Source organism: Acanthisitta chloris, unplaced genomic scaffold (assembly GCF_000695815.1).
Source record: "Acanthisitta chloris isolate BGI_N310 unplaced genomic scaffold, ASM69581v1 scaffold12355, whole genome shotgun sequence".
In the NCBI taxonomy this organism is placed as follows: Eukaryota; Metazoa; Chordata; class Aves; order Passeriformes; family Acanthisittidae; genus Acanthisitta; species Acanthisitta chloris.
In genome coordinates this window covers 45,170-58,518 of record NW_008673209.1, presented here as the reverse complement: position 1 = coordinate 58,518, position 13,349 = coordinate 45,170, and the positions used below count along the sequence as shown (strand labels likewise).

General features: G+C 45.4%; 1 protein-coding gene across 1 annotated transcript in view; it reads left to right on the top strand.

Moving 5' to 3' along the window:
- Nucleotides 1–13,349, top strand: part of PDLIM1 (PDZ and LIM domain 1) — a gene marked incomplete at its 5' end in the record, with an annotated part of 33,182 nt that overhangs the window by 3,671 nt on the left and 16,162 nt on the right. The window contains one exon of the mRNA XM_009074851.1: nt 5,905–5,989. Coding sequence (XP_009073099.1) covers nt 5,905–5,989 — 85 coding nt within the window. The remainder of the gene's footprint in view (nt 1–5,904; nt 5,990–13,349) is intronic.

The window sequence follows — 13,349 nt, the reverse complement described above, 5'->3', positions numbered from 1 at the left end:
CTGCTGAACTTAGCATGCCTAGCAGCTCCCTGCTCTTTTCAGAGCCTCTGTTTGTTCATTTTATTCTGCTTTTTGTTTCAGGATAGAGTGCTTAGAGAAATGTAGTTTCCAGCATTCAAAGAAAGGAAGGTGCAGGAGGGAGCAAGTACTCCTACCACAAAATTCACCTGATTGATAGCTGAAAGATCCAGGGATCACCAATGTCAGTGGAAATGCTCGTGATGAATTTGACACACAGCTCTGTTGTAATTGCAGATGTACAAAAGCAGACAAAAGACAAATGTTCATTGCAGCACAGGTGAAAATTAATTCTAAAACAAATGGCCCTTTGCCTGTGGCTATAGCCACCAAGTGGGTGGTGGAACTTTGCAACCCTGAGCAAGTCAAAGGTAAAGCGTGCATTTATGTGGAGGGTTTTTTTAACCTAAAAAAGCATTCCTGTAGTGAACACTTCCCTCTATGTCTGGAGGCAGTTTGGGGGTGGTAATGAGATGAATATTTGTGAAAAGGGGCTGCAAAAGATTTCTTGATCTGCTCCTACTGTCATTTTCTTCAGATTTCAAGCTGCCTTTTTGCAGCTCTGCTGCCAGCATATAATATATTAATGCACTTTTTTGTTTTCAGAACAGTCTCTTACTTTGCTAAATGTGCTGCCAAGGAGTGAAGCTAAGTATTTGTTCTTTGAAAAGTGGTAGGCTCAGGGCAGTCAGATCTGCTACCAGCACATGTTAAATGCATTGTCAGAAAGAATTGTGTGTAGCTGCTTATGAAGAAGAAGAAAGCATGTGTGTGATGTCCTCTGCGTTGTATTTGGTGGTTTTGGTTGCACTCTGCTTGCTCCATGTGTTCCCAGGTCTGAGCTGTGGGTACTAGTTGCACAAAGCCACAATAGGCTCAAATTTGTGTTCTAGGAAGTCGGTGGAATCCGTTGACTCATTTAGGTTTGCTTTTTTGCTTCCCTGCCAAGAAGAGTTTTCCAGTTCTGTCATCTTACTAATAATTCTTTTGGCCCTGGGAAAAGCCTGCTGCTCAGTGTGCAGCTATATAAGGACATGCAGGTTGCCTGGCCCTCCATGGCCACTCACAACCTCTCCATGGCCAGTGTGGTGCTCCCAGCCCTCCTGGGTGGTGCACAGCAGCAGCTTTTACTAACAATTGGCACATTCAAAGTCATTTTGGCAAGTCAAGATTGGCATTCATTGTAGTTTTGCAACCTCTTCAGTGAGGCAAAAATAGTTAAATCTGCGACTGACTGGTGGAAGAACAGTATGAGCCTGAGCAGTCAGGTGTGTCTTTGCCTTTGTAGCTCTGTAGTGAACCTGGTTGTGATAAACTTCTGTTGCTTCTTTTGTGTAACTAGAGTTGACTTTCTGTTTTTAGTGGTTGTGTGAAGAGACGCCTGAGATGCAGGACAGTCATGCATGGAGAAATGCATCTGGGGCCTCCTGTCTCTAGGTAGCTGTGAATTGGCAGTGGGCTGCATGCAGCCCGAGTATGGTTTTGCTTGCCAAAGCGAGGGTGTCCATTAGTGGGTGGTTGCTAAAGGTGATTACTCATGTTTAAATCCAAGGGCATGTATTTTGCAGCTGTTGTAGCTAAAAAGCTGATTAAAAGGTACCTTCCTGGTAGCCTGAGAGCTCTTGTAGCTAGTTTCTAAACATTCTTAAGATGCCAGCCTAAAACTCTGGTGGGGGGATTGGTGAAAGATAAATTCTTTAGGTTTTTCCTCATTTTTCAGCTAACAAACTTGGTGTTATGCAAAAAACTTTTCAGTCTTTTGGAGTTTATTTGCTACTTTGGTGTCTTAGTTATGTCTGTCCCAGTGTTTGAAATGGGAATGTAGATATGCCTTTCTTCTTTATGGAAATTACACAGTTCCTGGAACACAGAATTAGACCCTCATTTTCCAGCTCTGAATTTTCCCTTGAAGCTATGGCCTGACTTTGCATGATATCAAACTCTAGGCTCTTGTAATGTTTATATTACACCATGTTCAAGCCAAGCTGCTTGAAAAATGTTGTGTTTCATAAACACCTCTCCAGATTCTTGCCTTGACTTGCATGCAGTTTCCTTCTTCCTCTCCCTGTTAGTACCTCCCCATCCAAATTAGCATCAGAGAAATTTCTTACTAGTCTTGGGTCTTGGTTTCTGCCTGGATGAAACAGCAAATGCATGGCTCATTCCCTTGGCCCTGTCTTGGTTACTCTCTATCCTGCAGTGAGGAAACAGCATGGAAGTATAAATTCCAAACATGGTGAAGTTTGTTTAACCACATGCCTGCAATTAATTTTCGTGGTGCTCATTCTCAGGCTTGTTTGTGTCATGTTTTTGTCTTCTCTACACTGTTTGTTGCTCTCTGGGGAGTCTCACTGGAAAGGATATGCACTAGAAAGCATATTATAAAATAAATATCAGTTTATCAAGAGTCAAGGTGATCCAATAAGGATGCCAAAGCCTGCTGGCTTTCACTGGGCAGGATGGGCTTCTTCAGTAGGCTGTTGGACATCCAGCCCCTCCACAGGGGGGCTGGTGCATCCCTGTAGCTTCCCCTTAGGGGAGAGGTTTGTGTGGTACTTCAGTGGGGCTGGTCTGGCAGCTCTGCTTGCATGGCCATGCTCAGTGGCAGGAGTACAGCCTTGCTGAGAGGATTGTGGAGGTGGCTTTGTCTCTCCCAAATTTAGGAAAAAATCCTCCAGAAAGCCATTACCAGTAGCAGCACGCTATGAACTGAAGGCACTGTTACCAAGGCTGGGTTTGAGCTTTCTACTCTGATGCCTGTTCCCTGCTCCATAGAAATAAGATATGAAAACATAGATAAGATACAAATGTGATGAGTCTAATCTGCCCTGCTGTCTGTGCCTGGTGCTCACACTTCCCAGCCCTGCAGAAAATAAGCCCTGGGTCACCAGTGGGACATAAGGTGAACTTTTATGTGCTATTTTAATTCATCCTGCCACACTTCAGCAGAATTACAGACATTGACACCAGGATCAGAGCCAGAAAACCCTTGCTGAGATCTGGGACCATAGCAGTGGTCCTACCTAAGACCCACAGACTGTGGGCTCCACAGGCAGTGCAGTGGGATGGGGCATGTGCCTTGAAAGCCCTACTAGGCAAAGCCAGGGAGAGCAAAACTGTGTCCTCTTTGTGGGGCCATAAATGGGCTGTTGAGAGTGGCTGAGGGTCTCTGCTGCAGCTGTTGTGAAGACAAAGGGAAGCTTTATCCTCCCTGCCTTAGAGAGACAGAAGCACGGGCTACTTAACCTTTCTGTTTGGATAACTTTTGTACTGGATTGAAAGTAAAGCTTGGAGTGACCTTGCTGCTTCCATTTATATCCAGTGACAGATCAGAATGGCAGCAGGCTGGGAAACAAGCTGGAGCTATTTGCTTTGCTAATAAATAAGGGAGAAAAATCTGGTCAAACCCCTCCATTAATTGCAGTAATTGGCCGTAGCTGCCTCCCCTATGCTGGAGACCAGCCTGCTGGGTCACCTCAAACACGTTGAGTGAGGGGCAGTGGCATGAAAGCAAGTACCTAGGGAGTTTCTGTCCTGTATTCATACACTGGCTTGCTCTAAGCTGAAGTCTTTCAGCTGAATAAGGCTTTTTGGTGCTTCTGAAATTTAATAATATCAAACTGCTGTAAAAGAAAATACTACCTCAAAAGTTCTTGGATGAGTGCTGTGAGAACTGGCACTCAGTTCTCATGCCTTATGCTAGGAATCAGCTGAAGTGTTTAATGCTCTCTGAGCTGCTCTTTCATCTCCAGCCAATGTCCACTTGCTTACAGCCTGGCTGGCAGGGTGTTTGATTTCTATATACTTTGCTATGTCCCCTGTTTTTCCAGAGGAGATGAAACTTGATCGCGCATAGTCTCCAAACACTTTCAAGGAATAAGGCTTATTCCTTCCAAGGAATATTAGTCAACAGGCTGCTCCCCTATGTGCAAACACAGTCTTCAGGTGCAAAATACAGCTATCCTAGAGATGGCTGTGACTTTGTGAGGCTTGATAGCCGTAATCTGGTAAAATTGCTGATTCCTCAGGTACCTTAAAGTATGGGTTGCCAGAAGCAAGGAGGAAATGGTTGTTTTGTGTTCACCTGAGGCATGTTGTGCATCCAGTAACAGCAGCTGTTGTGACAAGATGATCATCAGATTGGCATAGATCTGATTACATGCAGCTGTTATGGTCATACTTGTTAGCCTGTGTGTGCCTCAGCTTGCCAGACACCAGGATTTGGGTGGCATAGGTTGTCAGGTATCGGCACTGCAGCTGGGCCTGCAGGATGCAATAGCCAGGATTCAAAGATTTACTGTACCTGAATCCTTGTGAAGGATATCTGGTGTGAACTTGGTGTTTGTACTTTCCTGTGAAAGGAGGTACAGCACAGCAGACTTCATTCAGGTCTCTTCCGTGCAAAGTCCAGAGTGCAACAGTCAATAAACAGAGCAGGTCAATAAAACTTTTCCTCTTCCCTGAGTGAGAATCCTGTCTCTTATCTCCTTCCCCTGAGCTGCCCTCTGGATGCAAGTGTTAAAATACTATTTATTCAGCAAATGTCTGGGATATGTATGTGCATCACAGCTAAGTTTGGACTGTTAAAAAATGTTGTGACTTTGGAGGGCTTTTAGAGGAATTGTGCAGACTAGACTGAATTTATCGTGGGTAGCTCTATACCATGTTTCTCCATCCTTGTCAGGTTTATGAGCCTTTCCTCTTTCTAGTCTCTTTCTTTAACTGGAAAGGCTCTTTCCAGTTATCCAGTTAAATCTCAGTGTAAGCATTCCTGTTTTGCTAATTACTTACCTTATAGCTGGTCCTGGACCCACAAATATCTAGGAAATACATCTCTCTGCAGTTGCAGATCCCAGAAAGGGCTCTTGTCAAAACAGGACATGGTTTTCAAACCTCATCTTGGGAGTTTATCAGCCATCTGGTTGCTACATGATGCAATGCTTAACATTGAACAACGGTTTTCATTCAGCAATATTGCAGTCACTCCTTCCCTACTCTTAAAGGTTTGGGAAAAGTGGCACTGTTTAGTCCATCTGAGATGTCTGTACTTCTGAGAAGTGTAGGTACCATATGTTTCCCAGAGTATCTAAAGCAAATCTAAGCACTCTGCATCTTCCTCTGTTGTTCTTTGGGACATAGCAAAATTCCAAAATGATGATAGTAAAAGCAGTTGTTTTTAGTCTTAGATCTTGACTTGCGTTTCAGGCTGCTGTGAGTAATTGGGTCAGACCACAGACCAGTAAAGGTTATGTAGACTTTCTCAGACACATGATGTCATCTCAATTCTTAGTCCCATTGCAGACTTGGATTCTTTTTTTGTACAATTCCCAAAAGCCTTTGTTTGTTCAGCATGGATACCACTGTATAAATAAGAAGAAAATTCTGGAGACCCAAACCAAAAAATATTTCTAGCTTATCCAAGGCAGTCCAACTTCAAGAACAAAATGTTCTCTGTATAGTCAGTACAGACAAGAATCATTGCTCTTCCTGGCTACCCATAAAAGCTGAAACACATAGCAATATGAATTGTCCCACTTAATTAATGGGTATCTATGGGTTATCTTCAGCTTCTGCTGTTGGGTAACCCCCAACTTGACTACCTGGGTTGGAGCCCATGCTTAGTGGGTCACCTATAGAGTCACAAAGGATAAGCCAGAACAGTTACTGTTGAGATATTTTCTTTCTCCAAGGACCATGAGGACATACTTAAGTCACCCACGTTGTGTGCCTAAAATGAGGCCATCTAGATTCCTCCTGATGTAGGCAGTGCTATATATAAGAGACTGAGCAAATGTTTGAGAAATTGTTGAACTTTGAGTCTTTTAATAACAATAATGATGCTCATTGATGAAAACATACTAACTGTTCAAAATTTGTGTGTTGCAGAACGGAGGCAAAAGTCTGGTCACCACTTGTAAACGAGGAGGGAAAGACACATCCTTATAAGATGAATCTAGCCTCGGAGCCGCAGGTAAGAAATGGAGTAACTGTGTGCTCCTGTTCCCACTCACTGCTGTAAGAGAGGTTCCTGGCCTGGTGCTCCAAGGAGCTAAGCATGTGTCACTCTGCTGATTGTGCTGGGGGTAGCGCATGTCCCATACATCTAGAGATCACATGGCTCTTGGAAACCTTGAGAGACAGACTCCCTCCCTCGTGGTGAGAAGCCTGCTGCTGTGGAGAGCTAGTCGATACCTTGCTAAGGGCAAGCTGCTTGAGTCAGAGGAATCTCCTGCCATCTCTATGCTCATACCTACCATAGGGCACAGAAGGCACTGTAAAGCTGTGGCTCAGTAAATGATTGCTACTAACCTAAGCCAGTGGATTTTCATAAATAGACAAGTCTTAAGAGATGAGAAATATTAACAGTGTTTTCTGTTGTTTGGTTTGGATTTTTTTCCTCTTACTTAGCAGGCTTTTGCTAGCAGTCTAACTGTGGAGAAAGTGGAAGAGAAATACACTAGCCTCTTACAATGTCATCTGTGTGGCACATACTGCAGCCTCTGTCTAGGAGATTGGTTTTGTAACTGTCAACAGCCTTGCTTCGTTGGTCTGCTGCCTCTGTCAAGTAAATATAGTAATAGCAGTGATCTGTCAAGGGCATCACCTACTCTAGATTTAGAGGATTACACTGCAAAAATCTATAACTACACTAAAATCAATGACATTCCTCTGGATTTTGACCAGGGCAGTGTCATGGATTCTGACCCTAGCACACATCCCCTGCGAGTCTTTCTAGCAAAATAAGTAGATTATAATACTAGTTTGACTCTGCAGTTAATTAAGTGCTAATATGGCTGTTTGGGTTGGAAAGGACCTGAACCTAAAGCAGCACATGTGCAGCAACACCCTGCCCAGACCTTGGCCTGGAATCTGTCCGTGCTTCCTTTCACATCAAGCTGCTCTGTGTTGCTTGGCTCAATAATTTGGTGCGGCATTCTCCAGGTATTTCATAACTCAGCCAAGGCACAGTTGGAGACTGAGCCAGTTGGACTTAGTTTGAGCTGGGGCCTTGCAGTGACACCTGTCTGTGACACTGTTGAGCAGAGTTCTGATCTGTGTTTTCTGCTGCCCAGGTTTTGGAAATGCTCTGCTTCAACCTTGAGATTTGGGGACTAGCTCTTGCCAAAGGAGTGGGGCAGAGTCTGCACTGAGGCTTTGCTGCAAGGCTGCAGAGAGCTCTCATTTAATTTAGCAGGCGACTCAGTCCTAGAGATCAATTTCCCAACTTGGCCATTAACCAGAATTTAGCTAAATTAGTTAGCCCCCAAATTAAACATAGGGCACAACACAAGCCCAGAACAGGAGTTTAAAGTAACTAAGTTTGGTTAACTGCAGCAAGAAACCTGGTTCTGCAGACCCTTGTCACTTGCTGCTCTAGCACCACACTTTTCCCCTCAGTCCAGCCTGGGTCATCGGATAGATATCCATTGCTAGTCAAGTTCTAAACGTAGGGTATTTTAATTAACTGATGCCACCTCTTTCTTAAACTCACTTGCTGTGGCAGTTTTAACCCAAATCAATGGCTCTCCTTTAGTCAGCTGCCCTCTGTGTGGAGTGTTTGTATGTGAGTCAGCCCTGGACTCTTTTCAGGGAACTAACTGCAACTCAGAAAGAAACATGGGTGAGAGGGACCAACCTTAACTCTAGTCTTTGACTTACAAGTCATGCCCTGCTTTCTAAAAATCCAAGTAAAGGGCATCATGATGGTCAGACTGATCAGGATTTAGCAATAATGCAGGTGGTGGAGCACATCCCCTCCTAAATCCTAACCTCAGTCCTGATTCTAGCTCTGGCTGTTGGATAGGTATCCTGATACTGCTAGTATGTAAGTATGGCACAACCGAATTTTCTGGTAACAACCTGTAACTGACCTGAGCAAGAGAACTTGATGCAGAACTGACTGTGGAGAGATTCTTGTTATGAAGCTGATCTCGGAGCAGTGACTCGTCTTAATCGTGTACTAAGGATCAACTATTGCCTAAAAATTAGGCTTTGACCCCTTGTGATGGCTGATGTTAGAAGAGTTATTTCCATTCAACTTTTACGTAAGTCTTGGCTTTTCTTCTTCCCTTCCTTAAATGAAGGCAATTAAGTTATTTGCAGTTGCCTATGTGAGTGAGGCTGGCTGTTGTTCTGAGCACCAGGCTTTCCTTTAAAGTGTTTGCCTGCTGCATACTGAAACAGAAGAATTCAGATGATCTATCGTGTCTCCAAACCACAAGCTCCCATTTACTCTTACCGCATGACAGTACATGGACATCCTAATCTGCTGTGCCAAAGAAAAGTGTCACCACAGTGAGCACCATCAAGGTTTAAGATTTTGTATGTTTTATTTGGCAGGTTGCTGGGGTGTTTTTTTTTAAATACATCCATTTCCTCTTTCAGTAGCTGACTGAAGCAGCAAGTAAGGTTTGTAGTGAGGTCTGTCTGCTTGGAATATGAAATCAGCAGAGCATGTTGACTCCTGCCAGAGTGGTGGTAAGTGTTGGCCAAGTCACTCTGGGGCTGTGTCTTTGCAGCATCACCAGGGGTTTTGGCCAGGCCTGCTGCAAACCAGTAGTACCAGAGTGCAGAAAATGCTGTGCATATATATACCAACATGGCAAACTGCTATGTTTTACCACAACGATGCTGATCTCATTTTTCCAACAGAATGGGTTGAAGCTGTGCATAGAGCTGAATCTTCGAAGGCAGTGCTGAGCTGTTCAGGTTTTTTCGACGCACTGGCCAGTGAAAACAGTATATTTGCTTTCCTTGGCAACAGTCTTGTGCAGAAAACTTAGTAATTCACTTACCAAAGAAAACAGGACATACTGAGTCCAAGTGGATCATCTAAGTCCCAGTCCAGGGTCCTCTGACAATGGTTCTCACTGGCTTTGCACATAGCCCTTTGGATGCAGACATATACTCATTACATACATGTGAATAGCCTTACCTCAGGCTCAGAAGAAAAAAAGCTTTAAAACCTTTGCTGTATAAATGGAACTGCAGTTACTCAGTTATGTTTCCACCTTTCTTAGAATGAGATAGTTTGGTGTAGCCTCTCCTACGTTCAGCATCATAACAAATTTCTCACACTTGTCCACCTTCTTTTCATCTTCCATTTTTATTGGTGCAGTTACTAGAGCTTTGTAAAAAATCTCACCAAATAACTTAATTTTCAGTTTGTCGTAAGAACTTCATGACTAGCTACATATTTTAAGAGCATTGCTTAAGCATTTTTTACCCCATTTGAAACACATTATTTTTTGACTTCTGCAATCCTTTTGGAGGTTGGTACTTGGTATGACATGCTGCGTCATCCCTGTGGAAGTGTTTTCCCATACTTGGAATGCAAGTTGAAGAGACTTTTATTTGCCTTCAGATTCAGGACTTCGGGGAATGCATGGGAGGTTGTAGAATGCCTTTTTGTTTTCCAGAGACTGACTTCATTGTCTGAGTTGACCTTTGCCTATGAAAGAGCTACATCCTTATTATTTCATTGCCATTATCTTTATTCTTGTAAATTATTTTAAACTGAGGCAAAAGTGATGACAAAATTGTGTTTCATCAAAGGTGCAGCAGCTTGTTGGTGTTGATGGCTCAGCAGCTGAACCAGCTTTGTTTTGGAAGTGACTATGGCAACATTAGAGGAAGGAAGTGACCAAGTCTTTTTAGTATATTTACTCAGTTATTTCACTTGCACTTCTCACCCAGATCCTGAGGGTGATCACTCAATGGCATTTTCCCGTCAAGAGCTTTTCCTCACCACAGTGGGAAGGATTAAAATAACATGTATGCCTCTCCCTTATGCTTAATGTTTCTTGAGAAAAGTTATCACAGCAAGAGAGAACAAGTTAGTTGGTGAGTAAGGTAATTTTAGTGCTTTTGATGCTGATCAGAGACCAGCATAGCTTTCAGAGTCAGCCATGCTGTCTGGTGATCCTGGGCCAGGCATTAAGCTGCAGGCCCATACACTGGTGTGCATGGCTATATTGCCCCTTGGTGAAATAAACAGTAAAACTCTTTACCCTCTGACTGTGCCGTGTCTTGTCAGACTGGGCTCTGTGGGAGAAGGTTTGGGTTTCGGTTTGGGTTTTGGTTTGTTTTTTTAACAGGACACTGAAATCAGTGGGGTCCAGCTCTCTGAACTGAGTGAGTTAATGTAGGAAAAGAGCTGAGAGAGTCCAGCTTCGAGGGCAGTCAACACCAGTACTGTGTCCAAAAACATTGTCCAGCTCCTGGAAGGCCACATACCCTATTTGCAGCAAGGCACAAGTATTGTCATCAGCCCTCAAGAATGTCAGTGAAAACTCTCGGTTTGAGATGGATAGATCAGCTCTTCTTGACCACAGAAAATACAGCCTTTTGAACACAAGGGAGTTCTTCTGTTTTGTTTTAAAGAGAAATAACTTCCAGACATGCAGCTGGAGGAGCTCTGAAGGTGAATCAGAGTGTTTGTGGGATGAGACAGACAGACACTTCTGTCTTCCTGAGGCTTCTTAAAAGTGCCTGTCCCATGCTCATCCTTATCCTTGCAGAGTGATGTCATTGTTTCTGTCTTGTGTATTTTATTTCCTTGGATACGAAGCAGGCAGGGGCTATAGAAACTGGGTGTGTGGCTGGTTTGGCCTTTGATAAGGCCGTGCATGTGTGGGCAATGCATGAAGCAATAGGTATGTAAAGTAACAACATTGTGTGTCAGAGGAGGGAACTGTGCTGGCATATCGCGACCTGCTGGTTTTGGTTAAAAGGCGTTACCACATGGGTGTGGAATGTGTCAGGGAAGTGGAGGAGAGGATGTGGGAAGCCAGCCTTGTTGTTTTACCCCCCTACAATAACAAGACCCCAAACTCTTCCTAATTTCTAATCAGATTTCAAAGCATTGCAAAAGATCTTTCCATAGCTGAAAAACCCCAAACAATAACAGAGGGAGAGTTGAAAGTAAAGGCACTTCTTAATACTTGTGATTGCAGCTGATGAAACATAGCATGGGGTAGAGTTTGCTGTGAAGATGTCCTCTTCTGAGCTGTTGTTGTATGTTTGGCACGAGCAGCTTTCCCCTTGGCACACCAGCTGGGCACGAGCATGGCCTTTGCTCTCTGTGTGGTTTCACAAGGGTGAGGATGAAGCCAGGGGTTTTGCCTGCTGGTCTCTGCTCTCCTTCACTGCCTGCAGGACCAGAGTGCTCTTGCTCCCTGAGGTTTGGTCAGGGGCCCATTTTCTTAGACCTGAGTAAACATTTATACTGAGAAATGTTTAATCTTGTTTCCTTTTGGCGTGACTCTTGAGGTGTACAATCCAACATTGCCTGCCCCGAGCCTTTGGGCTCTGAGTTGGGATGCAAAAACATCCCATGTTTCTGGGGCCCTGTGGGACAGTGGGTTTTGCTGGGCCCTTCCAGGGACGTGTGGGGGCTTTTGTTTTTCTTTGCAGCTGCAGAGCCTGGGCACTATTTTTGTTTCTTTTTTTTTTGTTTAGTTTGTAACATGAGGGAGTGAATCCCCTGACCCCAAGAGCTAGATCTCTAGGAAATAATTATGCTGGCCAGTCTCTAAATCATTACTCCACACCTGAAACTAGTTTTTGGTGGCTTCAAGCTGCGCTCTGCTCCATATTTGGCCTGTTTTTCCTCTGGGGCCTGCAGAGAGGTGGCCTGGGGAGGGGTGAGGGTGCCATAGGTGTGGTGGCAGCAGGGCAGCACCTCTGAGACCCCAGCCCTGCCTTCAGGCTGTGCTGTGGAGAGAGGAAAACTCCACTTGGTGGAGAGGCTGCCCAACCCCTCACGTCTTGGTTTAGTTTATTTGGCAAGTGCAAAAACTCTCCAGGTTTTTCCTGTTTCTGATGGTGGTGAGGTCAGTGCAGCCAGGATGGCCTTGGCCATGTCATGGCAGCGCGGAAGGGACCGAGAGCCACCCTCACCCCAGCCTGCCCCAACCCTACTCCGGTGGCTTTATGTCCCTGGTGTGTGGGATGAGCCTCAGCTCAGCTGATGGAGGCAGATCATCCTGGGCTGTCTGTCTGCCTTGCTGACAGCTGGGCATTTCCCTGGAGCCTCATGCCTCAATTCCCGGTACAAACGCGTCCCATGATGGTCACCGTGTCCGTTTCTGGTGCGTGGTGAGGAGGAAGCAGCCGCCCCACCGTGAGCCGCCGGCTGGCCCCAGCACAGAGGTGACAGCTGATGTGGCTGTGGGGATTCACAGGCTGGGCCTCAGCATTGCTGAGCGTGGCCTTGCCTGAGAGGGAGGAAGGGGCCATTGTTTTCCCAGATAATTCCCCATGACGCAGCCTGCAGCCAGTACAGTAGGAAATGCTGATTTGCTTCCTGTCCCGACACAGAGATGTTTTCTTCATCCTCACAGACTGGTACCTTTGCTGGTACTGCCAGGAGGGCTGGAGTGGTGACAGTGAAATACCCTTAACATCAAGCTAGAATGGCCACAGTGCAACATGACAGTGTCCCAGTCTCCTCCCAGAGAGGGCTACTGTCACTAACAGCTGGCACCCAAAAAACTCACCTGCCAGAAGATGTGCATATTTGACCCAAAGCTGTGGTCCTACAAACATCTTTTGTTCTTGGGATTGGGAAATAGCTTTTTTTTCTGGGATGGCAGGGTTTGCACTGGTGCCTGGAGCACATGAGGTTGTGCTCCCAAGCCACTGGAAGCTTGCTCTTACAGAGGAGGTAGTTTCAGGTAGGGAGGGGGCTGCTGAAGGAATGGCTTCATTTTGTAAACGATGTGGGAGTTGAGAAGCAGCTGGCAGAGAAGTTTGTGCAGTTGCTAATCCATTTTAGCTTGGTCTAGCCACTCTGCCAGCCCCTCTGGCACACACCTCTGCAAAGGAAGGAGGAGAGTGAGGCTGGTGTCTGGGCAGACGAAGCAATTTAACTATCAAGGTATCAGTTTATAGTGGTAAAATGTTGCTCTTGAATATCCTATCTGGAGGCTTGGGAGCTTCCGTGCCCCAGGTCAGACTGAAATAACCACTGGTTGAATCCCTGCTGGCTGCAGCCCACTGCAGACAGGGCTGGCATAAGGGGACTGAGGCAGTGCCATACTTGCAGGGAGGGTGAGGCAAGTGCTGCCTGATCTGCCTGCAGGTGCCAACTGAAGATGTCTCTGAAGAGATGTAGTACTAGTCGGAGGCTTGGGAGCTTCCGTGCCCCAGGTCAGACTGAAATAACCACTGGTTGAATCCCTGCTGGCTGCAGCCCACTGCAGACAGGGCTGGCATAAGGGGACTGAGGCAGTGCCATACTTGCAGGGAGGGTGAGGCAAGTGCTGCCTGATCTGCCTGCAGGTGCCAACTGAAGATGTCTCTGAAGAGATGTAGTACTAGTCCCTCTG